Here is a 27,522-nt window from a genome sequence, read left to right as displayed (position 1 = left end):
GCTGGGAGTCAAGAGAATTGAATTCTGCTTCTCAATTCACCATGTAGCCGTGGACATCAGTGTACACGAGATGGGCTCTGAGGACAGGTCCTGAGCACTGGGTTGCTGTGTCCAGCACTGAGACACCTCGCCCAACCAGTCACGGCCGTACTGGGCCAGGAGAGCTGGCTCCCAGCTGCCCCATCCTCCCGCGGTAGTCCAGTTACACCCTTTCCTCCCCTGTTCCTCGAAAGACACTGCCACGGACTTCTCTGTGCTTATGCACAAGGAATGGCAGGCTGGCCTCATAGGACAAGTGTTTCCGGGAAGAACTTCCTGCCTAGCAGGTGGGACTGGGCGTTGCTGAAGGGAACATGGGTGTGTATGGTGTATGTGGGGGCGGGGGGACCCTTTCAGTGAGGCTGAGAAGGCAGAGACCAGAGAGCCAAACAAGGGTGAGTCCCCACGGTTTATTATGGAAGCCTATAAAAGAGCCACAATGAGTACTTTCAAAATCACAAAATGCACAACATTCATTTTTTAATATGCAACATGGAATATTATATACAGATTAAGACCACATGACAGCAAAAACACTCACACGGCACAAGTTTCACATCACAACAAAACACACAAGTGCTTTTTCAATATTAAAACAACTGTGATAAAAACATATTAATATTTTGAACCATGTTTACAATAGAGAAAAATTCATATTTTACTAAATAACAAATATTTAACAGCAAAACTTTATACTAAATATCTATTTTGAATTATAACAAAAATAGTACTTATAATAGTTTATAAAGACAGACACAAAATTATAACATTTATGAAAAAAAAAGTTTTGTGTATAAAATATTATAGCCATCTGGGCAGGATCAGGATGGTGCCCAGAATACAAACGCCCAACATCGAAAGTGCTTCAATCTGCAAGCCCGTGGCAGGAAAAGTTTTGTGGGGTTTTGTCTCTTTAATGTCAAGTTACAATAGTTAGGAATGGTTAAGTGAGAAAACATCACCCATCTAATGCTATGTCTATAAAACCTACACACACACACACACACACACACACACACACACACACACACGGATGGACATACAGAGGAGAGATGGACAAATTTTGACATTGGAACCCTCCTGTCAGCCAGTCAAGAGCTTTCTTCAGTTCTCCACTTGTTGCCTTTGAGACCCAGCGGGACAAATGATCCTTCTTTCCTCCCTCACAGGGATCCCCCTCGGCCTTGTCTCTGCCTCTCCCAGGCTGGTCACTCCAACAGAAAACCACTGAAGCTTTCCAGAGCCTTCCAGTCTCCCGCCCCTCTCCAGGGTCAGGCGTGGTGGGCTTCCTGTCTGAAGCTGCACTTAATGCATTCCTAGATATTCAGTCAAGACCCGCTGGTTTGGGGCAAGCTAGATCAGCTTGAAGGCACATGAACCTTCCAGACACTGGGAGTTTCTGTGGGTGACCAATTCTGGTGCACCATGCAGCTATTTTACAAGCTTTGACGAGTCTTTACTCAGTTTTGCCTGTTTTTCAGAATGTGGAGAAACGGAGAGATGTTACTATGTTTTTCAAAATGTCTATTTTTGCCAATAATGTTAGGAATACAGTTTAACAGTGAAAAAGTAGAAACCAAATGAAACACTTGAGAACAGGGGGTTATAGGACTGGCCGGTGGGGGGGGGGGGGTGGCATTGGGGGCGTTTGAACCCTTTCCTGTAAAGTCTCCCACCAGGTCGGTGTGAGTGGGGGTGGGAGTTGGGCGGGGGAGTCATCTGATCCGCCCATTCAACACCATCAGAGGAGGCCACTGAGCGGTAACAGTGGTCACTGCTTGGAGAGGCAATTAGGGGGATTAACGTCCTACATCTTCTGTGTTTCTGATTTCCTTATAAAGAGGATTCACTGCTCTTATAACATCAAGAGCCAACAGAGAAACATTAGAAAGTGAAGAAAAATCCGAAAACAGACAAAATCACTGAAGACTCACCAAAGGTCCCAAACCAGCCCCGGGAGGCATTCAAAATTGCCAACACTCAAAATGCCGGTGGCAGAAACTACTCCTCTTTCCCCTGACCAGCCAGTTTTCAAGCAAATCTCTTCTGACAAACCACACATACCCTCCTCCTCGGCTCTGTAGCCTCCCCCGCAGCTGCCTCAAGACCAGGGCAGAGGCATGAGTCAGCTGAGTCAGAAGCACTGCCTTCCAGACTCACCTCCCCTTGCTTTCATCTCGTCCGACACCCCTGAGCTGGGCTAAGCAGACAGTGGCATAGAGGTGGGAAGGGACTTCAAAGACATCTTTCCAAGGACAAAGATGAGGGTTAAGGAAGGGACAATAGAGGCCCTTGCTCCCCGTCAGAAGAAAGAACCCGTATCCTTCCCCATACTCACTAGCTGAGTGGGGGGCAGCGGGAGAACAGTGACTATGCAGGAGATGGTGGCAGCCTCCAATCCTCACATTTTTGCCAGAGCAGGGAGGGAGGCATTGGGTCATCTCCCCATCTCCACCAGGGCACAAAGGCAGAGGCGCTGGATTTTACCCCGGGAGTGCAGCTCTGAAGTTGAACCCACAGAAAATCTAGAGCCTGGGAGAGCTGCTCAACCCTCAGCCAGGGAGGGCTGGGTCACTCTCAGCAGTCCTTCCCCAGGACAGCTGGGATGGTGGCTAGGGGACAGAGGAGATGCTATTCCAGTCCCCAGTAACACCAAGATTCGGTTATATCAGTGAATAAATATAAGCCAAGGACCGTGGGTGTGTGGAACAGGGGAGCAGGGTAGGCTCAAGGCTGCCTGGTGGGAAGGTGTGGATGTCAGTGCTGTGTGCATGCCCAGGGCCACCAGGGAGGTGCTGGCAGGACAGAGCCTGGGGCTCCTTTGCCCCAAGGTCAGAGGAGAGAAAAAGTAGCAGCAATAGGTAATTTCAAATGTCCAAACTGGCAAAGGGGTGGGATCCCTCCAGGCTGGCTGTAGCCCCTGCCCCCGCCAAGAGTGACTATATTCTATACCAGGACGCTGTTCCTTGGTGCACACCCAGGGGGGCACGTGCCCCAGTCTGAGTAGAAGCAGGAGGGGGAGCGGGGTGCTGAAGAGGCCACCTCTTTTCCTCCCCCACCCCATGTCAACCACTTGACCTCAAACTAAAAGGGTCCAAATGAGATGGGAGGGGAGGGACCAGTTGGGAACATCACAGGCAAACGCTGCAGTGTGAGCTGACTGACGTGTAACACTGTAGTGGGCATGCAGAGCCCCCAGCCATGCCCTGTCCCAGGAACTCAGCTGGTGGGAACTGGAGAGAGACTGGGGAAAGCAGGGGCCAGGAGGAGAGCCCCATCCCCCAGAAGAATGAGGCCCTTTTGGCTTTGGGTAGGGTTTGCCGAGGTTGGGGGACAGGGGAGGGCAAGGTATGAGGGCCGCTCCCCCTTCCCCAGGTTGCAGCCCCCTCCCACACACAGGTTTCTACCCTTCTGTCTCCTCCCACCCCCTGGCCTGGCTGGGCTGAGGTGGGGGCGTGGGCCAGGTCCTGTTAGACTGTGGCGCTCAGCATGGCCTCCGTCTCTGGAAGGATCTTGTTCTGGTTGGAGTCCAGGCCAAAGAACTTGACACTGAGGCCATCCACGGGGTGCAGAACAGGGACCAAGGTGATACGGGGGAAGGTCCGGGAAGCCAGCTCAAAGCGGCTCGTGCTGGCCAGCTCCACCGCCAGCACCTTCAGGAACAGCTTGGCCAGGTGCTTGCCCAGGCAGGTCCGGACCCCACCACCGAAAGGGAGGTAATGGAAGCGGCCGTCCTTATCTTCACTCCGAGCCTGACCGAAGCGGTCGGGGTCAAACACGTTCACGTCTTTGAACACGGGTGCCGTGTCATGGGTATCCCGGATGCTGTACATGACACTCCATCCTTTGGGGATCTGGAAACCCTGGAGGCAAGATGGGGCGGGATGGGGTGATGAGAGCCAGGGGAGGTCTGAGAGGGCCCAGGACTTCCTGCCTGCCAGTCCCCCACCCAGGTGTTCCTAGACACACCCCACTGTGCCCCCCACCCACCTGGCCAGCACCCCTCAGCATGCTAGTCCAGTCTCTTTTCTATAGTGTCCACATGCAACTTCACTTATGACACCCAGGCTGGCTTCATCCGACCCAGCCTTTGGGACGGGGTCTCTCCCATCAGACTGAGGTACCCTGAGGGGAAGTCTGGTCTTTCCCATCAGCCAGCCCCACCCTAACCCCAACGCAATGCTCCCATGGGTCCCTGAGGCCCAGTCCCGAGGGCCAAGCCTCACGTCAAGCTCGAAGGTCTGCAGCACGGTGCGGTAGCCGCCAGAAATGGGCGTGAAAAGGCGCATGACCTCCTTGATGACGCAGTCCAGGTAGTGCAGCCCGCTGAGCGTGTCAAGGCGCAGTGTGCCCTCGCAGGGGCAGCCGCCACTGTGCAGGATGCCCTGGGCCCGCAGCTCCTCCCGCAGCTTCTCCAGCACAGCTGGGTGCTTCAGCAGCTGCATGATGAGTGACGTGCTGGCACTGGCCGTGGTGGCATAGGCTGCAAAGATCAACTCCAGGGTCCCGTCCTGCAACGCAGAGAACCGGCACCATTAGCCATCTGGATTCAGCTGTGCAGGCCCAGCCTGGGGGCAGCCCCACTCTGCCAGGGGCCCCTGTGCCCCAGAGTCATCTAGCTGGGTCCTGCCCACTTCCTCTGAGCTGCCTGTCGCTGGGCATCTGGGCCATGATGGACACAAGTCAGAGGGCCAGTCCCCTGACTCGGCTGGAGATACGACTGCTGTAACCCAGGGCAGAGGCGGTAGCCGGGAAGTCCTGTGGGGTAGGGCCACTTCTAACTCACTGCTGGATTCTGGGGCCGTGAGCCCCAGCAGCCTAATCAGTGTGGTGAGCTCACAGAAAAAAGGAAAAACTCCCAAGGAGCTGGGCACTGTGTGGGTGAGTAGGGTGGGGGGTGCAAGGTCGAAACGCCAAGCTTCCGACTTGCAGCCCCAACTCCTTCCTCTAGTCCTAGGAGGACAATGGGGTTTGGGAGGCAGTCGGGGCCACACTCAGAGGGCCTGGGACAAGAGTACAGTGAGAAGGCTGAGGGGAGGTGGCCCACAGAGGACTTAAAAGACTCCACCAGGGTTCCCTGGGGAGCAAGGAACCTGGGCCATGTGTGCCCCGTGGGAAGGCCCCAGCAAGTCATCTCCTTCCAAACCCTGCATTTTACAAATGTGGACACCAGGCCCAGAGAGGGGAGTAGGGGAGTGAAGGACCTGGGTTCCTTACTTGCCATGGCACCACCTACAAGAAAAACTTCTTGTGAAATAGTAAAGTCATTCAGACTCACCAGGAAGAAAGCTCAAGCTAAAGAGGGGGAAGCAAAGACAGGACGGCTAGAGAAGTCTGCGGTAAGTCTCTGCAGGCACCTGGCAAGCTGTGGGAGGCCGAGTCTAAACAAGGATGAACTAATGGGTCCCTTCTCAGGTGGAACATTCACCCTACAAAAGGGGGGGGGGAAGGAAGCCCTTCTCAGAGCCCAGTGTGGACAGTCTTGGTGCCGGCAGCCTAACTGGGCTTCACCAGTGCCAGGCAGGGTGGGAGGGTGTCCAATGCCACCAACTCGAAAAGGCTGATGAGAAGGGAAGAGACCCAAGTTAGGTCCAAACCTCCCCAGCTCTTCCCCAATGGATGGGCTGCCCTCGAGCAGGTGGCTTCCCCTTCTGGACCTGAGTTTGCCTAGCTGACCTCCCAGGGCTACAGAGACCATGAATATGCAACATAGCGAAGAGTGGGGGGAGGGGGAGAGGGGTCAACAAGCACCACTGACATTGAGTCCATTCAGAGGTTTCTAAGGGCCAATTTCTCACGTCTTTTCCAAAATGGTAGATAGAACGGTGAGCGGAATGGAGAGCGTGGGGCTCAGTGTCACAGGGACCCTCTCAGCACGAGGACTGGACACACAGCAAGTCGTGGGGGGGGGGAAGCCCCACCCATTGTGTGCACTGCAGGGAGGGATATGGTCCCTCTTCTGGTTTAACCCCCAGACTCATGCAGTGACGGCCACCACAGCTGCTCAGAAACAGTCCCTGTGGAACGGGACTAGAAAAGGTAGAAGTGGCCAGTGCTGTCCCACTCTGGGGCAGCCCCAGGATGGGGCCTGGGGCGCTCGCTCGTGCTCCCTGGTGGGGAGGGCCCCCACCTTCAGCTCCTGCATGGTCATCTCCTTCCCGTGCTCCTTGCTGCTCTCAATGAGGATGTCCAGTGCGTCTGCGTAGTCCTTGCCCTGCGTGCACTGCAGCTTCTCCCGGATTGCCTTTTCCAAGCCCTTCTGCAGGGTCTGCCGTGCCTGAATGCCCTGAGGGGAGAAGGGGGGCCATCCTGTCACCCAAGGGGAAGTGCAGGACCACCATGGGCCTCCTCCCAAAGTGGGGCGGGGTAGGGGACGCCTATGAGAACTTCCCTGATTCACAGAGACCACCCCGCCCTCCCACTGACACTCCCCTGTCTCTGTGTCTTAGCAGTAAGGGACCCCCGCCCTCAAGGTGGGCTCATGGATGCCCATCTCCTCTCCTCCCTGGCCCTGAGTGCTCACCCGCCGGTAGCCACTGAAGGGCAAGTCGACAGGCAGGGAGAAGACGTTCTCCACAAACTGCTGATAGACCTCGAAGAGATGGCCCAGGTCCTCCTCAGGAATGCTGAAGCCCAGGAGCACGCGGATGGCCATGCGGAAGGTGAGCTTCTGCGCCTCCTGGTACACGTTGATGGCCTCGGGGCGGCTGCTCCAGGCACGCAGCGTGTCCTGGATCACCAGCTGGATCTTGGGCAGGTAGCTCTCCAGGGCCTCGTGGCTGAAGATCTTGGAGAAGACCTAGAGGGCAGAGAGGCAGGCAAGCTAGTCAGATAGGCTCCAGCTGCCAGTGAAGCTCCTGGAAGCTGGCGGACGCACGGGCCTCATGGCTTCGATTGGGGAAAACAAGGTCCTCACCCGACCGAGCTCCCTCCTCAGCCTCCCACACCGTCCCCTTACTGGTACCCGTTCTGAACCCCTCATACTGCCTGTGTCTTGATGGGGAGTGGCAGGGGAAGGGCAGGATTACAACATAGTTCCTATGCATTTTTATTCAAAGTCAAGATCTTCCTCGTCACTCACAGGATGACTTGAGCCATCATCTCCTGTTTGGACCCTCAGAAAAGCACATACTCCAAACAATGGCAAAGCCCTGGGGACTGGGCAGTCCACTTGCTAATAGGTCTTTGGACAATGTGACTGTACTAGCCATGGGGGCAACACAGAGGGGGCTGGGCAGGACTGGAGGGGAAGCTGCCTTCCATTGCAGGGGCCCATTCTTAAATTCCCAGGCCACAGGACAGAAATACCCAGGAGGACTGTAACACAGGTGAGCAGACTGCTTAAGAAGAGGTGGAAAGCAATAGGGTCTTCTATTCCACTGACAGGAGAACAAGGGAGTCTGAGGCTAGACTGCAAGAAGAGCTTCCTGAGACCCAAATCTGCTCGCTCTCTCTGGGAAACACCTACTGGGTAGAGATCCTAGGGAGTTTGCTAACAGCTGTGCCGTCAAAATGTCTTCAGTGCGGGCAAGTCTGGAGGCAGGAAGACGGGGGCAAGGCTTTCTACCCTAAAAGATCGCAAAGTCAAACAGAAGCCCTTTTATTTTCTAGCATCTTCCTGGTCCATTTTAAGTAACCAGAGAGTGTGTGTTGTTGCCTCCCCTGCTCTCAGGCCTTCTGATTCCTCAGCAACCCTCTCCTTCCCCTCCTCACTCAGATGCCCCTGCACACGTCTGCATGCTGCTGTCCTAGTGTATGGGAGACGGGAGAATGTTAGTTTATTTACTGATGGCCTGTGGGTCTCACTTGTAACCAACAACCTCCATTCCCGGCCCGCACCCCCCCTGAGTCCAGAGTCCAACGCAGAAGGCAGTGCCCCCCCCCCCCACCAGCACCAAGGGGAAGGTCATGGGGCGGGGGAGGGGCAGTGCAGGGGAAGGAGACACATGTTCCTCCAGCCCCCTTACCCTGCTCCAAGCAAACCACACACACGCGCCCACCCTCCCCTTCTGCCCCCCAAACACAACCACCGCACAAACTGTAAATGTGAGAATTTCCCCTGCAGTCAGCTCGAGGAGGAAAAGGTAACATTTTCCTGGCCTCAGCCCTGCATGGCTAATGGGAGGGCTGGTTTGCAGAAATAACAGTGCTGGCCCTTCAGTGGCCCAGCCAGGCATTCACAATAGCACTTTCATTCCGAAATTCCCCTTGGGCAGAGGGAGGGGGGAGGGAAGGAGGCCGCCAGTGAGGGGCAGAGAAGCCAGCACTGTTTGAGGCTGCTCCTGCTACTAAGGGATAGCTGAAAGGTGGAAGAAGGATGGGAGATGGCCAAGGGCAGCCCAGGCCTGTATGGGTCACTCACACCTTGCTCAGTTCAGGGTCCTGGGAATTTGCAGGGGGGACTTCAGCTTTCACCCCCATTCACAGGCTTATGGATAAAGGCAGTGCTGTCTGCCTCAGCCCCCCCTGCCCTGGTGTCCTTAGGATTCCAGGTTCAGCTCTTGGTCAAAGAGTCTTATGGGGTGAGAGAGTGGAGGCCTTGTCCCCAGAGCTCAACACCAGCTAACTAAGGGCCCTTACAGAACAGCAAAGAGCCCACAGGGTGAGCAGAAAGTGGCATGTGGGAGCTGAGCAGGCTTATCAAGGAAGCAGAAAGGTAACTGTGGCTACCAGGCTTCAGTGGGAAGGCTGGAGGTGGGGACAAGCAGGGACAGGGAGGCCATACCTGGCCCACAGCCAGCCAGCCCAGGGAAGACTGAGAAGTACTGTCATGGAGGGGACAGGGGCAGGGTCTGGCCAGGGCCCCCAACACAAGGAAGACCTGGGTTCAAAGGTGGGGTAGAGGGGGCAATATGGCAGAGGCCACACTGACCAAAACCAGCCAAGGCCAAAGCCAGCGAGGCTGTCAGATGCAGTGGGGTGGTGGCTACAGGCAGGCTGGCTGCTCAGAACCCCGAGTTTTAACCCAGATCATCCACCAGCTTACTGTGTGATCACGGCCAAGTTTCTCCCTAGCCTCAGCTTCCTTCCTCATCTGTAAAATAATGAGATTGAGCCAGGGTGACCTCGTTTTCCTTCCAATGTACGGCGCATATAAATGCCAGCATCCACGTGTCCCTAAGTAGAGGCTAACACCTCAAAGCAGCCCAGAAACTGGCACTGCATGATTCACCTCGTAAGTGCCTGCCAGGCCCCCACTCGCATCCTCCATGGGCTAAAGTGGCCTAGGAGGGGCCATCCCAGGGTTCCCAAAGGGCCCCCAGTGCCTCCCCAGGTGGCCAGATGGAACCCACAGACAGACTCTGCCCTGCCCCAAAGGTTACATTCCCTGCGCCCTCTAGTGATGGCCACCTGAATAGTTCCTTCTCAAGCTTTCGGGCCAAGGAGGACAGGAGGGACCAGAGGGGACCTGGGACTGAGCAGAGGGACTCCAAGGGCAGGCAGTCCTGACCTCACCTCTAGGTGGGAAGGGGTCCTGAGCAAGGTCAGGAGCTGGAATGAGGCCAGAAAGCCCACCTACACTGTACCTGCAGGATCCCCAGGCTGGGGCTTCTGAAAAGACAATTGCGGCCAGGAGCAAGGCTCTTATCTTGACCCATCAAGAAGTCTAAGTGGATGTTCTGGAGTCCCTTCTTACCTGGCTGTCCCATGATTCTCCTCAGAGCCTCCCTGAGGTGGAGAAACTACCCAAATGAGTAGCCAAGCAAAGGCAGATTGCAGGCACACTGGGACCAAGGGGCTTCAGTCCGAGGTCACCAAGTCTGCACCCCTGCCTCTAGCCCAGCCATTCCACAGGCACTGGGCCTCCCAGGCGCCGGGAAAACTCCAGGGCCTCATCCCTGGGTCTGTGCCCAGGGTTCACAACGTGGGCACTTCCCAAAGTCAGGGCAGCCCAGAAACCACCGCCCACCACAAAGGCCAAGAGGAGGCGGAGGTGCTGGCCAGGGCAGAAGCGGCTGACGGGCGGGTGGGGTCAGGACTCGGGCAGATGGGAAGTTGCCCGGTAGAGCCACTCAGTGTGAAGAGGGGAAGGGTTCCCGGCCCCCGGAGCTGCCTGCCCTGACCACAGTAGTAACAGGAGCCAGGGCTGCTTTGTCTCCCTCTGGGGCTTCCCTCGGAATTCCCAAAAGTGAGCCAAGAATGTCGGACAAAGGTCATCGGAAACCAGCCCTGGCCCAGGCAAAAACCCTGCAGAGGGAGCAGCAGGTATGGACTTTCCACCAGGGTTAGTGCTGGGGAGAGCGAGGGCAGAGGGTCAGGGAGACGTGGGAACTCCCAGGCATAGACCCGGGCAGGGTGCGCTCCTGCCTTGCAGCGTGTACTTGGAAGCCCTCCCCCCACCCATGTTGGCTTCCCCAATGACACCACTGGCTTGGTTCTCCCTCTCCCATGAATGAGAGGCGATTCCACAATGAGGTGGGGTGGCGGGACCACCAAGGAGCTTGTCAAGGCTCAAATTCCTTATAATTGTTTCTACAAATCCTTCCTCCTCCTCTCTCCAGACTCCCTGGAAGGGGAGTCACTTACTGAACCCCAAGGGCCCTGGCCCTGAGTGCTGACCTGCCCAGCCAGATAATCTCCCCCTTCTCTGTTGGCAGCTATGGATGGTCAGACCAATGGACAGGCAGCCTTGGGAGTGGGAAGAGCCCAAGAGGGAACCCACTCTCTGGGCCAGTGACTCAGACGGGTTGGAATGGAAGCGGCTGCCCGGGAGGGTGGGAGTCTGGGTAGGTCACCCCGCCAAGCCACCAGAGCCGTGGCCTGCCGAGTGGAAAGAATAACAGAGGGCAGGCAGGCAGCTGCTGCGGCAGCTGTCCGCACAGCACAGGGGTGACGCCAAGGTGTGTACTTTATACTCAAGAGGGAGGACCAGAGAGGACGTCATCTTCCCAGATGCCTGGCATTTCCATTGGGCCTCGACTTCACCCTGGCTGCTTCCTGAGCCAGTCCCTACCCAGCCCCTCTGGCTTGGAAGGGCTGGCCCAGACACCCCCCCTTCTCCCTCCCCCCACACAAGCCTGTGCATGCCCCTCTGGGCTCCCAGCATCTGTAGAAACAGAGTATCTGTCCCCCATTTGCCTCCAGCTCTAATCAGCTCCCCTAATTGTTCCACACACAACGAAGGCATTCGGTAAGGGTGGGAGGGAAGCATTTGGAAGATACCTGCTGAGCCACAGAATGTGAAAAGGTTTGCCCACTCATTCTTCTTCCAGCCATAGTAAAACCCCCTCAAAAAACTGAAGTCCAAGGGGAAAGGGCCTCCCAAGGTCACAGTCTGGGGCACAACTGGCCACACCACCAACATCCCTGAACCCCCTGGCTCCCATCACTCCTAGTCCCATCAATCTGCCCTCTACCATCCTGGGGCCTCTGAGTTTATCTAAGAGCCCCGACAGGGAAGCTCCTATCTGGCCCAAGTTTATTCTAAGGGCAAGGCCAGCTGTTTTGGCTACTGGTTTGCTCTCAGCATTTCTCAGCCCCGGCCCTTCTGCCTGCGAACCTAGAATGGATACAGTGGTGGCATAGGAGAGTCAGGGCCAGAGCACACCCCGGTCAGACCCCCTCACGCACTCCTAACCAAGACCGCAATTGTCTCCCAAGGCTGGAAGCTTGAGCAAACACATCAGCATCAGAGTCTTGGACCCCTCCCCGCCCTGGGAGAAGGACACAGAAAGGAGGGAAAAGAGAGGGGGTGACCCCCACTCCCACTGGACCTACCCTCCCACTGCCTGGTACAAGGGCATGCAGAGGGAGGCACCCGCTCCCAGACGCCCTGGTGGCTGTCTGTGGGCTCCCTCCCCCACTGACCTTCAGAGAGATCTGCTCCTGCCACCCGCCCCCTCAACAGCTCCTGTGCCCACCAGCTGGTGCTACAGTAACAGCTGAAGGACTTCAGCTGGCACAACAAAGGCCTATGATAGGGGGTCCTTCCAGTAGTAGGGCTGCCTGGCCCGTGCCACCGGCCTTCCCATTCAATGCAGGTGGGAACTTCTGCCCTGAGCTTGGTGGACAGGATTCTGAAGTCAGAGGCAGTGCGCTGGTCCAAAGGCCACCCAGAGCTAGACCAGGCTGGCTTCCCCCAGGAGCCTGCAACCATGGGTCCTCCTAGCTCTGCCTGCCTACAGGCACCTGCTGGCCTCACCATCCCAACACAAATTCCAGGATGCAGCAACCCTGAGCCTGAGCTCCACCCCTAACCAAGATAGGGCCCAAAGGCTGGGTTAGCGAGGAGCAGTGGGTGGGCTTCCTAATCCCTGCCTCCAAAGGCTGGAGAGTCTTGCCCCACCTCAGCCTCTTGCAGAGAAAGCTTTGTGTGTGTATATGTGGAGTGGGGGGGGGGGGGCGGGGGTCTGGGTAGGAGAGGCAAGAAGACCACTCCTGGGTCTTCGCAATCCAGGGCTCCAAGGCCAAGCTGTGCCCCTAGGATGCTCTCCAAGTTCTGGGAAGGCCACTGTCTCAGGTGCCCTAAAGTTTCTGGCTCTTTGGTGCAGAGGCCCAGCCCTGTCTCTAAAGGAAGAGGAAATGCCTGATCCTGGTGTGCAGGGCTGGGTACTGGAGGGTTTCAGAACTGTCCCTGACTCCTCATGTGAGTTGGTGTCTGACAACCCCCCAATCACCCCTACCAGACTCCATCCTCCCTTCCAGAACAATACTCCAGCCTCTCTGCACAGAAAAACAAAAAGGAAAGGGGCCCTCTCCCATCAGTTAGAGACACCCAGGCCCCAGGGTGAGGGAGGGGTAACAAAGGAGGAGGGACAGAGTCTGGTGGTGGCTATAGGGACACAGGCCTGGCTTCAGAAGAGGACTGTTAGACTGGGCAAAACTTTCTGGACTTTCTCCCTGGCAACCCCACCCCTCTTGAAACTAGACGACCAGGATTACCCAGGGCCAACACCTGGAGTGCAGCGATGGCTGTGCGGAGTCCCTTCTCAGCACATCTGGTCAGACCTCCCAGAACAGGGGTGGGCTACCAGCCCCAATGGAAACAGTGACGCTCCTCCTTCCCTGCCAGCCGGGCTCCTGCGCACCTGGGCCCCACTTCCTGCGAGTACATCCTAACCAGGCTTAGGCCTGGCCCAGCGGCCTGCTCTCCAGCCAGCTCCCTGACTGCAGCATGGGCTGGATAAGGTAGTGTGAGTGGCACCCAGCAGCCCCCACCCTGGCCAGATTGGGTTCACTGGGCATTGGGTCCAGCAGGATGGCCATTCTCTCCAGGACCAACACGTGCCTCTGAGTATTCTCTCGTGCCCCTGGCTAGACTCCACTGCTTGAGGGAAAGGACCAAGTTTCCTGCTTTTATGTTTATACCTAACCCAAAGCCTTCTATTTAGTTCAGTAAACTTAAGTTCATAGAACACCAATTAGAGAGATTTGAGGGAAGGACCTTTCTGTGCACCCACTTACCGTAAGAATGTGTATACATGTCACACAGCAAGTACAACTAGTACACACAAAGGGAGGGCCCCTGTATTAGTTCCCAAGCCTGTGTCAGAATGAACTGCATTCTGGCTGCTCCCCATACCCAAGGAGCTAGAGGGCCAGTGTGCCCCATCTATGCCTCACTGGGGTCCTTAGTTTCTGCCCCCACTCCTGCCCTACCCCTGCCCTCCCTGTGTATTCCTCTGATATTGGTCATCTATGCCATCTCCTTCCTCCTCCCCTCTTCCCTTCTCTCCAAATGGACAACATAGGCTTTGGGGTTTTCCAGGTAGGCCCTCCCCACATGGAGGCCCATAGTCTAGTCAGGCAGGGGTGGGTGGAACCAGTAGGCAATAGCCTTGCCCAGAAGCCCTCTGCACCCCAGGCTCTCACACTCAGGTTCTGACCAAGCCTTCTCCTTCCCCCCAGCACTCCATCCCCCAGTTTCTGGCAGCCCCTGGTGGGCAGGACTAAGTAGGGTTGCTTGGCGGCCAGTCCAGTAACACCTCCTCCCATGGACACGGTGTTGCTGGCCCCACCTGCCTTTGCTTTGCCTTTCTCAATCTGAGTCTCAGTGTCCCCTTCTGTGAGAAGGGACAATAACTGCTTTCTTGTCAAAGCCTCTATAACGATAAAATGAAAAGGCAGTCACGTTTTTTGGAGCTAGGTTTGTGAGTCTCAGGCCCTTTCCTCAACCTTTGGAATGAGCTTTTGGTAGAGTTTCAAAGATTAAGAAAAAAAAAAGTGTCCAACACATTTTAAAAGTCCCCATTCCTGAGCCTACAGCTCCTTCCCAGCCACTCCCCAGAACCCCTCCCTCCTCCCCCCATTTGACCCTGGGCAGTGTTAGCTGCTTCCTGCTTTAGTGAGGCACATGGAGGAGACGACAGTAGAAGCCCCTTTCCAGTCCCTGAAATACAAGTTTTATGGGGGGAGGGGCGTTGCGGGTACCGCACACCAGTCCCCTCCATGTGATTTTTTCCTCCTTTTGTCTGCTACAGAGAACTACTCTTCGCCGGCAGTTCCGAAGCCATCAAACACTGTTAAGATGAATTCCTACATTCCCCGAGACCACCTCACATGCAGACTTCCGGCGGAGGGGGCTACCCACAGTTGCCCCCTCCCCTCTCCTGGGTTCTTCCACTCCTCCCAGAGATTAGAAACTGCCTCTCCCTTTCCTTTAGGTTTCAAACCTGGGTGAGTCCTCTGACCCAATGGAAAAAAATGGAAGGAGGAGAGGTCGTGCAGTCTCCCCCACCCCCTTCTGGCCGCTTTAAGCCCGCAGGCCGGCGCCCCGCCTGCTGGCGGCTCAGCTTTCGGGTTACTGCAGTTCAAACAGCACGTGCCGCCCGCGCTCTCAGCCGCGGCAGTCGCGGCGGCTGCAGCAGCTCAGCACTGGGAGGGGGTGGGGAGGCTCGCTCCTTGAGCGCTGGCTTGCCTCCTCCGCTCCTCTTCAAGGCGCTCGGGAAATCCACAGGATAAACACCCACTTTCTCTTCCTCTTATGGGAGGGGGTAGGTGCGCTTTGATTCCCCGCCGCGCCTCGGCTGCTCTCATACCTCTCACCCTCCCCCCACCGTCTAGTCTGATACACGTAGTGGTCCAAATTTCACCTGGCCCGTCCCACACGTGGCCCTGCAACCACTGCCCACAAGGTGCCTGTAGCCCCACCCCCCACACTTAAAGCAACCTGTGGCAGGAAAGCTAGGCTTGATTTTAGATTGATACGTTGGAATTCCAAGAGGAAACATGGAGCTCCAGCAAACGACCTGCCCTCTTCGATTTCCAGTTTGGGGGAGCACGGTGAGAACAGACAATATGACTCCTCCGCACATTCAAGCTCTGTCCAAACCACTCCCCAAACAGCCACCCATTGGGCCTGGTATCCTGCCCGGCGCAGTGGGCCAGCTCAAAGGGCTGACTTGGAGGAGGCCTGTGCAAGCCCTTGACCTGGGATCGCAGCCGTCTACGCAGGGAACCTACAGCATGGTTTGCAAATGGGGGTTCAGATTCGGGTGGAGACGTCCCCAGTGCTTCCAGAACTCCATAACCCAAGGTGGGTGCACGGAAAAAGAGGGTCAAAGCACGGTTGGCGGGGCTTGGCCCAGAGCTCTTACCTTGCGCTTGTTGCGGTGGATGTCGCCGATGGAGTTAGCCACCGTGTTCGGGCCCAGAAGCATGCGTGTGCTGCGCGGCCACTCGGTGCTCACCAGGTGGTGCTCGCCCATGAGGATCTTGCGCACGTTCTCCGCGCCGGTCACGCGGATCAGCGGCCGCCCCAGCAAGTGCGTCTTGAACACGTTGCCGTACTTCTCCCTCCGCGAGGACTGGAAGCCGGAGCCCTGCGGGAGCCACACAAGAGACCTCTCTCAGAGTGCACATCACCAGATGGGAGGTCCCGGAGGCCCAGCCTCAAGGCCCAGTGGGGGAGGGTCAGAGACACCACCCGGGGCACCCGTCCCCTGCAGCCCCCGCCCCCACAAACATGCACATACGTTTTATTTTTCATAGCATGCACAAGAACTGGGAAGTAGGGCCTAGAGGATAATAAATAATACAAAGAGGCGGGAGGCCCAGGGGCACCCCGCGGGAGGCTAGTTTTTAGTATCGACTTGCGGGAAGGAAAAGGTATCCGGGACTGCGGGATCCGAAGCTAGAGCCTCTGCCCCCCACGCCCCCCCAAACACACATACACACACACACTCCCACCCCTAACCCCCCCCCCCCCCCCCCCCCCCCCCCCCCCGCTCCGCCTCGCACTCCGGAGCCTCTCGAAATAAATATTTCCAGGCTCTCGGCCATGGGCTGGCGAGACCCCGCGGGGTGGCCGCAGGCCAAAGATTATTTATAGCGGTGAGCGGTCGGTGCCCGGAGTCAGTCACTACAGATGGAGGTGGGGGTTTCCTACGTTCTCGGGTGTGGGCCGCGAAGGGACGGGCGGCTCTCTGAGGGCTCTGCAGGGTCGGGTCACGAGCCGAGAGCCGCGATTTTCCTAATGCATTTTGCCCTGGAAATAACTGAAAAAGACTTTCGTCGCCGCCCTGGAGTTTGGAACGGGAGCGCGGAGGAAGGCGCTTCCCACAGGGCGGGGCAGGGATGGACGGCATGGCCGTCACAGGTAACTGGATCCCCGGCGGTGGCAGCACCGGCGCTAGCCGAGAAAGGCTAGGCCCCAGCTCTGGCCCGGCGCTCTGAGGAGCTGGCTGGGCTGGTCCCGCGTGTACCGGAAACCGAGGGGACCGCCGACAGGTGGGGGCAGGGGCATCCCGCTCACCTTTGACGTAGGCGCTTGCCACCCGACCCCACATTAACCCTCTCCTTCCGGGACAGCACCAGGTGAGAAGGGGAGGGGCGCCACCTGTCCGGTTGTCCTGCTTGCCAGCGAACAAAAGTACGGATTCGGGCTCCAGACCCCAGGGGTTTTGCACCCCCGAAGGGAGTGCTTGGCTTCTCTGTTCCGGGGTTGCTTCCCCTTTCTCACTTTCCTTTCTTCCACGGAAAAGTATTCTCCAGCTAGATGTGTACACACCCTAGCACTGCCGAAAGTGACTATGCAGAACCCCGAGTACTAATCACTTTTCCACATGCGCCTCCGGTCAGGAGCGCGACAGGGAGCGAGCCGGGAGCGCCCGCGCCTCCAGGAGGGGGGCTGGGCTGCGGGGACGCCGCCGCCCCATTCCCAGGTTGGCGGGTCCGAGAGAACAACCCCCACCCTGCCGCCGTTCTAGACGGCGTCTACCCCTTTAAGAGAAACCTAGGAGAGGGTGGAGGTGCGACAAAGAGGGGGTGAGGAGCGGGGTTCCCTCCCTCCGTCTGCTATACCCGTCTCCCTCGCTCCGTCTGACTCTCCGTCTCTCCTCTCCCTCTTTTCCTCTGTTTTTCTTTTCTTTCGACACAAAAGTTGAGCTGTGAATTTTCCGAGGTCGCCGCCGCCTCTCTCCCGCTCCCCCCCCCCCCCGCCTCTGATCTGCCTAACTATAATTAAAGTGCGTTTTTTGTGGCATTAATAAAGAGTTATTTGTCCGCCGTTTCCACGGTCTTCACAAAGAGGACTTTCATAGGGGCGGCCGCTTGGGCCGTGAGTCCAATTTATACAAAAATGTTGTATTTTTAGCCCTGGGCTCTGTTTAGATGGCGCACGGTGGAAATGGAGAGCCCTTGGAGGTCCCCCCGTAAAATCTGATAAATGACTCCGAAAAAATAAAGCTGGGATTCAGAAGGCTCCCATTAACCCTTTCTGCGCTCCTCTACAAGCATCCCCCCATTTCCCTCCCACTGCGGAGTCTAGGGCCCCAGGGGCAGATTGATGGGGAGGCGTAGGCCTGCTTCCTCCTCCCCATCTTCTGCTCTGGTTGGACGCTGAGCCCCAGGGACCCTTGTGGGATTCGGAGAAAAGGTCAGGGGGACATTAGGGGGAGCAGAGAAAGGTCAGGAAAGGGGGGGGGCGGTGACAGACCGCGGATTCCGCAGATTGGCTCTAACGAGGCAGAAGCCGATGCCCATGTGAGTTATTTCCTAAATTCTCGGCCAAAAGCCTAGACCACCGCTGCAGTTAACCCTTTAAGTGTGGTGGCACAGGATAGGCTCTGGGGAATTCTTCATTGGGGGGCTAGTACTACTGGTTAAAGGGAACCCCACCCTGTTGCACGAACAACCCCAAAAAGAGATGGGCTGATTCCCGGACTTGGGATGACCACAGTACAGAGGAACCTTGCGTCCCCCTCCCCGCCCTCACTGCTGTCACTTGACGCGGGGCGGGGTCCCTGTGTGTGCGAGCGGATTGCACGCGTCTGTTAATTTCAAGCCAAGCTTTCGCACTTCTAAACCCACAGGTCTCAGCGTTCACTTCCCTCCTCACCTCTCTTGTGCCGGGGTTGTCCGTTTCAGTACATCCATCCTTCCAATTCTCATCAGTTTCCACCTGACAGACACTCGTGCACACGCACACACAACACACCTCCCGCGGTTAACCCAGAGGCGACCCCCCCCCAAGAAAAATACCTGGTGTGTATCAAATTGCGAAAGCGAATGTCTAACACTTGACGAGTTTAATTCTAGGTTAACCTCCCCATTACATACCTGGGTCCTGTTGCGGAGGTGCCCACCCCGATTATCACCAGCTGTGTGGGGTTGTGCGTGTCCAACAAACACACACATACTCTATGGATCTCACACACACCTCTCCCAAGTTTCTTTCCCTTGCTACACTGTCCCCACCCAATAAGTAAATAGACCCTTTTCCCCGAAAGCAGACAACCCTCAGGTCTCAGGCTTCTCATTTTCCTTGGGTTACCTCCTTCCTCCACACCACAAAACACACACAATTTCTCTGACCGTGGCACAGGGCAGTTGTACCTGGCGCAGCCGGCGATGCGGCAGGAACACAGCCCCGGTCTCAAATTGGCAGTTTTGGCTGCCACTGGTCCCCTCCTCCTCTCCCCTACTCAGTTTTCGGGTCTCAATGACACCAACAAAGCTCAGGAAGCCGACGGCTACTGGGGCCTGGAGGGCGAAGGGGAGGCTAAAGCGGACGCCCCACGCACCCCTGCTGAGTCGCCTGAGACTGCAGAAAGTCTGTCTTGGGATCCCTCTCAGGACCGGGGGTCTCTCTTATCAGCCCTCCGAACCTGCGCACCCGGCGCCAGTGGGCTCAGAACTACGCCGCAGGCGGGCAGGGGAAGCCCAGGAGGCGCAGGCAAAGAGGAGGGAAGGGGCGGGGCGGGGACCAGTGCCTTCAGGTTCCCGGCGCCCCCTGGCCGGCCCGCGGCTCCACCGGCCCTGCGCTCGCCGCTAGCGGACCCTGGAGAGCAGCGGAGCGAGTGCGCCCTTACCTGTAGCAGCCAGTGGCCGGTCTCTCCGATGAGCGGGAAGCCCATGGAGCCCTTGGGGATGGGCAGCTTGCAGCTCTTGTCGCGGGTGGCAGCCCAGCGTAGCTGCCACAGCTGCTGCGACACAGCCAGCAGCAGCGTCACCGACACCAGGCACGCGGCGAGGGTGGCCAGAGCCGACACCAGCTCCAAGCCCTCAAAGAGCATGTTGGAGGCCGCTGGGGGGATTGGCTGTGCGGGCAGCGGCGGGGGAGGGGAGGGCCGGACGAGAAGGGACGGGAGCGGCGGGGGAGGGGAGGCTGTGGCCGGGGGTCCTGGCACCTCCAGCCGAAACAGAGAAGGAGGAAGGGGCCAAGGGAAGGGGAGTGGAGGCTGCGAGGGGAGCGGAGAAAGGGAGAAAAAAAAATTGCCTAGAAGAAGAGAGAAGGAGACACGAGGCGACTCGGAGTGTAACTTTGTTTGTTTGTTTGTTTGTTTGTTCCCTTATAGCGGACTTAGGGGCTGCTCGAGGGGTGGTGAGATGAAGCCGTGAGTCAAGCTGGTGGATTAGCTCTCCCCGCAACCATCACACTCGGAAAACTTTGGAAAACTTTGTCCAGCGGGAGCCTCTCTCGTAAGCCCCTTCCCCTGCTCGAAAAAAAAAAAAAGGGAGACAGAGAGGTAGCACAGAGAAAGTGCGATCTATTGGTCAATAGTTCCCCCCTCAAATTCCTAGCTAGAAAAAAAAAGGAAAAAATTCTGAATCCAAAAATTCCAACGAACCCAGTAACTTTGGGGGCAAGGGGAAAGGCTCCCCAGCCGAGGCGAGTGGAGAGGCCCAAGCCCAGCGTCCCTGGGCTGCCCCGGGTGGCGCGCCCGAGCCCCAGAGCCGCTGCTGCACCCCCCAGGCGGGCGCGGCGGGCGAGGCGGCGCGGTGGCCGGAGCGCGGGTGCGGAGCCGGCGGACCGAGGCCGGGATGGGAAGCAGCCGGCGACAGAGCCCAGGGCGGGCGCTGGGGCGGCGGCGGGCGGGAGGGGTGAGGCGGGGTGGGGTTGGGGGAGGAGGTGAAAACCGGAGCTGGGCTATTGTATCAATTAAGAAAAGGCAGTCCGTCCCGGGACGCAGGCTTTCAGCTCAGGAGTTGCTGCTGGGGGAAGAAAAGGGGGAAAAAGAAAAGGAAGGCAAAAGGAATGAAAGGAGGAAAGGCAGGAGGCAAGATTTCAGGGCTGGTGGTTTTAAAAGCTTCTCTCAATGTGAATTTGAGTCCAAAGCCAGGCGATGCGTGTGTTTATATAGAGGCGGGAGGCTGCGCCGTGGGCGCTCCGCCAGCCCCCCCCCCTCCCGCGCGCTCACAAAGCCGGAGGCGTGGTGAGAGGCCGGCGGCCTGAGCGTGTGAGCGCCCGCCGCCGCCCGCCCCGCCCCGGCCGCCCGCCGCCCGCGCCCGCCGCCCGGGACCCACTTGTAGCCGCCGCAGGATCAAACTCAGTTCACCTCTTGCCTCCTCTTCCTTCTCTCCGGCGTCTCACTGAGCCAGGCACCTACAGACGGACGAGATGACACACACACACACACACACACACACACACACACACACACACACACACACACACGGTGCGCACTCGCACGATGCCCGCTTGGCTGCTAGGCTACTTCCCTTCCTCTTTTCCTCCCTCCCAGTCCCCCGGCCCCCTCCTCCCTCCACGGGCAGTCCCGCGTGGGCTGTCGCCCCAGCCTCTGAAGGCTTGGCGGGACCGCGGCTTGACTAAGGGGCACTAAAACCCCTGAACCTGTGCTCAGGGTCCCCAACTTCTATCCCGCAGAACCCTGCTGGCTCCTATCTCCAGGGACCCCTCCATCCTCGCATTTACCACTCTCAGTCTCTCCATCCAGGGTCCGTATACCCACAAACCTCCAATGCCAAAGTCTCCCCTCCACCCCCATATGTCTCTTACCCTACAAGACCCCGATGTTGCCCTCTCCCCGTCCGCTTCCCAGGCCGCCAACACTGCAGTCCCTCCTCTCAGACACCTCGAGACCCCCTAACTTTGTAGCCCACCTCTGCCCCCCCGCAGCGTTGGAGGAACCTCGATGCAGGTCCGGTTGAGTGTCCCACGCCAGGGACAAATGCAGCGGCCCCAGCCTCTGGAGGCGGGAGGAATCGGGTACAAACGTTCATTGATACAAATGAGTAAATAAACATGCCGGGTGAGCGCGGCCACCTTCTCGCAGTCAGCCGCAGAGGGCCCGGCGCGCGTGCCTGTGCAAGATGTGCGTGTGGCCCGGGGCCGCACCTGTGTGTGCGCGCGCGCGTGTGTCCCTGGGTTGGCCCGACGTCTGGGGAGCTGTGTGGTGTGTCTGAGGATTTCCGTGTTCTCTGCTGTGTGTCTGTGCATCCGTCTGTCATCTGGCCTCTCCTCAGGAGTGTCTGTGCTACATGGAGCTGTGCGTGCCAACCTCGCCGTAGTCTAGCTTAGTGCCTGGCTTGCCCTCTCCGGTGTGTCCTGTTTCTCCAGCCCCCAAGTCTCTGTCGTTGACTCCAAGAGCGGACGACTTGCTATTCCAATACGTTCAGTTTAGGATGGTATGTGTGTAAACGAAACTAGACTTTCCTCTGAACACCTCCCCTGTCCCCAGTACGAATTCTATTTTAGAGTTCACTAGAAGAGAACGTGTGTGAGCCTCTAAGGTGCGAGCATATGTGCTGTCCCTCCGTGTGAGCGCTTCCGAGGCTGATGTGGCGAGCGGAGATTTGAAAGCTGGTCTCTGGCTTCTAGCACTGGGTCATCTCGACTCTCACTCTCTGCCCTGGAACCCCACCTGGTGGACAGTTATAGTACTACAGATTCCGGGGGAAGCCATTCCTGCTACCCCTTCCCTCAATCTCTTTTCCTGGTGGGAGATCCCCCCTAGAGGACCTAGTTGTAGGCTCCCAAAGGGCTTAGACTTCCACCCCAGGAGGCTTGGGGCTCAGACACTCAAAAAGGCCCCGTCAGGCCACTGTGGACCCAGAAATACAGAGCTGGGGCACACTCTCACAATGGGAAGTTTCACTGCACAATCAACTCTGGACTGGACACCCAAGAGTGGTGAGGCCAACACCACTCATCTCCCCATCTAGGGATGAAGCTTGGCAAGAATGGGGCTTGGAGAGATTATTGAGGCCCTACTGTTTTGGAGAGCCCCAAGAATCCAGCTTCTTCCCCCGCCCCCCACTGCCCCTGCCCTAGACACTGGCCCTGGCCCTGAGGTGGTAAAATGGACAAGATGACCTTGGGGAACCCACCCATGGTGACATCCATCTCTGAAAGGATGGGCACACAACCTTATAGAGATGCAGATAAGTGCACAGGCAAATACTGAGCACACACACATGCACAGGAAGGCACATACACTTAGAGAATCATTGTCAACAAGTTCAAGTAACACCTGCCTCCCAGCCACAACTTCCAGAGTCCACAAGAGGTATGTGCTGTGTGGGATCACAGTTCCAGAAGCCTCCGTAAACCCATTGTCTTCCCCTCCCCCACCCCTATTTCTGGGGGATGGCTTTTGTACACTTTCATACTCTCCTCCTGTTCAGGTGTAGAGTGGGGTTTGGGAAGGGCCATGAGGAAGTCATTCTGAGTCCTTATTGCCCAGCCACCAAGTGGGCTCCTGGGGAATGTCCATGGACAGCATGGCCCCACAGCAACAGTTGCTGGATTTCCTAATTGGAACCATCTCTCTGCTCAAGTCCCAAAGAGTGCTTAGGAAAAAAAGAGAGGGAAAGCCATGGTATTATAACTCTCAGACTTGCCAGAGATGCTGGGGAGAGGAGGAGCAGGCATGTTAGGAGGGGCTAGTACAGAGAAGGGTCAGCAACCATCTTTGCCAGTCAGAGTCTATCAGAGGACGTTCTTTTCATCTGCATAAGATGGACTTCTGACCCTGGCCCCAGACTGAGCCTTGATCTAGTCCTCAGTCTCACTCGTAACCCTGACCCTAGAGCCTACTCCCAGACTGACCCTTAATCCTGGTCACATATTTTATCCTAACCCTGACTCCTGACAGACCCCCAGTCCCATCAAGCATCCACCAACCTCACCTTTGGTCAAAGGAGTGTGGCTTGCCCCTTGCAGACTGGCGCAAAGGTGGCTCTGGGAGCAGGAGTGGGCTGTAGTTCAGAATATTTTTCTCACTCTGGCCTGAGAATCATCTGCCCATTCCCTCATGAGCATCCCTCTTCACCTCAGGCTGGCTGTAACTAATATCCCAGGAGCTCCTGGATACCCTCCGCCTACAACCCTCTTCCAGAGTGGCCCAGGACACACTCCAGGGCTTCAACTCTTGCCTACAGCACTCGGAAGCCTTGGCTCACAGCTTGCCTTCCATGTCCCTGTAGCCCTTCAGTCACCAGAAATCAGACAGAACCGACTGGGGATTAGCCGTGGGCATGCTGGTTCAAAGGGAGCTCTGCATGGATGAACTTTGCAAAGCTTGGCGGATGGGGCTGGGAGGATATGGAGGACAGGCCTCAGGCACTCTAGGAATATGCAGACAATGAGTAAGGCACAACCTCTGCACCCTCTTCCTGGGCTCAGAAAACACCCATCCACAGGGCCAAATCTGCTTAAAATCCTGCTCCTCACTGAGGCACAAAGCTCTCCAGGAGTATCCTGGACTTTCTCTGCCCAAAGGCATGAAGACATTGCACATTCCAAATTCCTTGCATGTATGCAGTCCTATGGAGCCAACAAATCTCTTCTACAGCGACTATTTTATTTCATCTCCACAACAGCCCCAACTACACAATAGTGTGAGGTAACACTATTTTTAGATACCATATTTGCATACTACTTTTTGTACTGATGAGAAAACTGAGACCCAGAGTCCCCGCTCCCCACCTCCACGGTATTGTCCTAGTCCAGCTCCCCCAAAGCAAGCCCGTGTGAGACATGAGACCCTGTCTGACATGGCAGCTGCCTCTTTGTTCAATGTCCATGCTTTTGACCGTTCAAGTTGACAACAGAGGGAATTGTCAATTTTACACTCAATTTTGCATAATTTGGGCCCTGAATTTTTTAAATTGATGCTGATTTACTTTCTTTTCACTAAAACTACCTCTGCATCCTCCAACCAGAGCCCAATGCAAAAGGGAAAAAGGCCCAGGATATCAGTGGGGTGGCCCCTTAATCCTACTGGCCAGTGACCAGAGAGCAGAGACCAGGAGGCGGTGGGCAAGAAGCAGGGCTGGTATTCTGGGTTTTACAGAGTTTGTGCAGGGTCTTCCCAACCTCCTGTCTGGACCTATGGACCTGGTAGTCCAGGCTGAGAGACAAAATTCAGAATTTCACCTCAGGGCATCTTCTCTGTTCTTAGCCCTGTCTTGCCTTGCTGGCACCAAGGACCCCGTGGAAATCAGCTTTCAGCTCCTCATCCTCCCCAGGACCTCAGGATGGCCCTCATTTCATTCTAAGGACTCTCAGTACAGTGGCAGGACCTCTTGCCTGAAAAATTCCAAGTCCAATGGGGAAGTGACCATCTGTTTCCTTCTGAGGAGCTATGGAGGAGGGGGCCCAGCCTGGGACACCATCTCCTGCTCAGACGTGTCCCGGTACCTCTGCTGCAGAACTGCCATTCCAGCAGACTAGCAGCAGCCCTTGGGCCCTGGATCCCAGCCTGTGGCCCCAGATAGCCATCCCGAGGCCTGTTTGCCTACCTTCTCACACTTTTGCCCTCCCTCCAGAGCGAGCACCGTTCTGGCTGGCAGTACCGCTCTGGCACCCAATCCTCAAGGACAGCTTAGAGGACACTCCCTGACTGTGTCCCAGCGATTGTGAGAGAGGAAGAAACCCCTGCTGTCCAGTCTAGTTGGGGGTGGGGATTTAACCCAGCTTGGTTTGGAAATCACCACAGTGCCACAGATGCTGCCTTCCTAGAGCCCCCAGGGGCTAAACTCTCCTTCAGCTCTCCCCCTCCTTGCAGCGTCAAGGGCTCTGAGACTGTTGGTTAGAACATTTACTGACCCTTCAAAACGTCGGCCTGCCAGAATCCCACCCGGCCCACCAACCTCTTTGGAGCCACCATCCTGCTATTTGTGATGCTGCAGAAGCAAAGCTGAATTCCAGATTCTAGTTATTTATCTCATAAAGCTTTCCTTCTTCTTTGTCTCTGAATGTGACTTGCTCCCACCCAACCCCCAGATATCCTCTTGTCACTGGCTCTTTAGATTTTTTTTTTTAACTTTTGTTTTACAGATAACAATCCTTGTCCAAGTGTCTCTACCTGGCAGCGCCAGATGCAGGCACAGCCTGACTTGTCACTTCCAGTCACTCAGAGACCAGCGGCTAGGAGAGAGCCCCTCACCCACCTTTCTGCAGCCCTGGGAGGGGGGTGGCCCTCGGAAGAGAACTTCGCTGCTTTCTCCTTTGCCTGAACATGGAACAAGCCTTACCCCATACCTCATATCAGAAATATCAGCTTCAGCGACTTACCCAAGAAAGAATTTCTTGAAAGTAATGGAAATAGCCCCATCCTCCTCGTCCAAGCCCCCATATCTAGTCCTTTTCCTCCCACCCCACACCCAACCCAGATGAAAGCAACCCAAAAAGGGACTTGCCAATGGAGCGAACAGGGTAGGTACGAGGAACGCAGCTGACAGCTGTGTCCAAATCGGCACTGCTTGGAAAAAAGTAGTCTGCTCGGTGGCGATGGGACACCAGCAGTGCCCCAAGCTGACTGTGGCTGGCAGGGACACTGCTGCAGCGATGGCGTTCCCTCAGACCCAGGGAGCCAAGAGCCCTTTATAGCCTGAAACCTGCCCTGGCACCGCCCACTGGGCGGTTGTAACAGGCCTGCAACTAGGGGAGTCGCTAGGAGCTGGGAGGGCATCTGCCCGGGGACCCCAGGGACAGGCCCCCAAGCACCAGAATCTGGGATTCAACCTCCTCCCATCCAGGCAACTCAATGTCCTGGTATGTGTGTGAGACTGTGTGTGTGTGTGTGTGTGTGTGTGTGTGTGTGTGTGTCTGTGTGTGCATGCGCGCGTGCGTGCGCTTGTGCTTAAACGTCCATTTAAAGACCTCAGATCTCTTTCCCTCATCCTCTTTCTCTGGCAGTAACAGTTTTTGAAAGGATGGGGAGAGCAGTGTGTTTCTGCTCAGTTTATCAAATTACACTCAGTGACAAAGGACTGAAGTGCATTTTCTTGAAGGCCTGACAATTGGGATCCAGGCAGAAAAAAGAAAGGCATGACAGAGAACCCAGAGCTTTTGTCAAAGGTAAAACACTGATATGAAAGGCGGGGGCTGTGGTTGGGTGGCTCTAAGTGAATTTGCCTTCATGTTGTTGGTTGTTAAAACTGCTTCCCCCACCTTCAACCTTAGCTGCAAAAATCCCACCAATCCCAGAAATTGCAAGAGTGTTGGTTTTTAAAAGGAGTACTGTTCATTTTCACATGGCTGAGTTACACAAGCTGGGGCACAGCTTCCTCTCCCTCCAGGGCTCCCTTCCCCAGCCCCCCATGCCAGGGAAGCCTTCTCAGAGAGGTGCTCACAGAGGTCCAGTGCCCTCTGTACCCCCACCCCCATCTTGGCCTGTGCAACCAGCTTCTTAGGGGTCTGGTTGGGATAGGGACGGGTGGGCTTTTTTCTGCCAATCAAAGTTCCGTCTGCACCTGTACTCTGAGGATTATTAGATGGAGAAGGCTGGACCATCAGGGCACCTTGGGGCCCAAGGCAGAGGACATGAGGGCACTGGACTGCTTGTCCCAAAGTTTTCCACTCTTTGGGGAGGGAGGAGAGGGCAGCAACCCAAGTCACCAGCTTCAAATACCTGGGAAGAAAAATATCCCCTTATCCAGAACTTGAAGACAGTGCCTGAAAAAGCCCACCCCCTGACCTGCCTTCCCATTCCCAGCTGGTTTTGTTCAGAAGCCACCAGCAGGTAGGTCAGCTCACTGCCCAGCAGCTTTGCCCAGACAGCTCAGAAAGCAGAGCTAATATGAGAACCTGGTTAGCACAACTCCCTGCCCGAGTCCAAATCACTTGCTTTTGCATGAGGCCATGGCTTCTTCTGCTCACTCCTTCAGAAGAAGGAGGTGAGGCAGAGCAGGGAGGCTGTGTCGTCTCCCACCTGACTGTCCACCCACTTCCTTTCCACACCTATACCACCACCGCCCCACCCCAGCTCCAAGCTAACCTGGGTCCCAGATGCTACAGCTTTAATTAGTTTCCTCCCTAGACAGTGACTTGGTGGCCAAATATATTAGGAACAATTC

The 27,522-nt window shown here is 56.5% G+C and overlaps 1 protein-coding gene across 3 annotated transcripts; it reads right to left on the bottom strand.

Moving 5' to 3' along the window:
• Positions 1-430: 430 nt before the first annotated feature.
• CYP26B1 (cytochrome P450 family 26 subfamily B member 1) lies at positions 431-26,188 on the bottom strand. Of its 3 annotated transcripts, XM_074332156.2 has the most exons (8): positions 25,864-26,188; positions 20,725-20,803; positions 19,290-20,412; positions 15,576-15,800; positions 6,563-6,838; positions 6,170-6,325; positions 4,266-4,550; positions 431-3,902 (listed from the first exon to the last, which is right to left on the bottom strand). In XM_074332156.2, the coding sequence occupies exons 3-8, from the start codon at positions 19,491-19,493 to the stop codon at positions 3,510-3,512; spliced, it is 1,539 nt and encodes a 512-aa protein (XP_074188257.1). In that variant the 5' UTR covers positions 19,494-20,412; positions 20,725-20,803; positions 25,864-26,188; the 3' UTR covers positions 431-3,509. The 3 variants fall into 3 exon arrangements, with proteins under 3 accessions (XP_074188257.1, XP_088652222.1, XP_088652221.1); XM_088796096.1 differs by lacking the exons at positions 20,725-20,803; positions 25,864-26,188 and having other exon boundaries at positions 19,290-19,913; positions 20,049-20,655; XM_088796095.1 differs by lacking the exons at positions 20,725-20,803; positions 25,864-26,188 and having other exon boundaries at positions 19,290-20,655.
• Between the last annotated feature and the right edge of the window lie 1,334 nt (positions 26,189-27,522).

The sequence above is a fragment of the Rhinolophus sinicus genome, chromosome 2, assembly GCF_057876585.1.
Source record: "Rhinolophus sinicus isolate RSI-liver-muscle chromosome 2, RSI-T2T, whole genome shotgun sequence".
NCBI lineage: Eukaryota > Metazoa > Chordata > Mammalia > Chiroptera > Rhinolophidae > Rhinolophus > Rhinolophus sinicus.
This window is presented reverse-complemented; position numbering and strand designations above follow the sequence as displayed.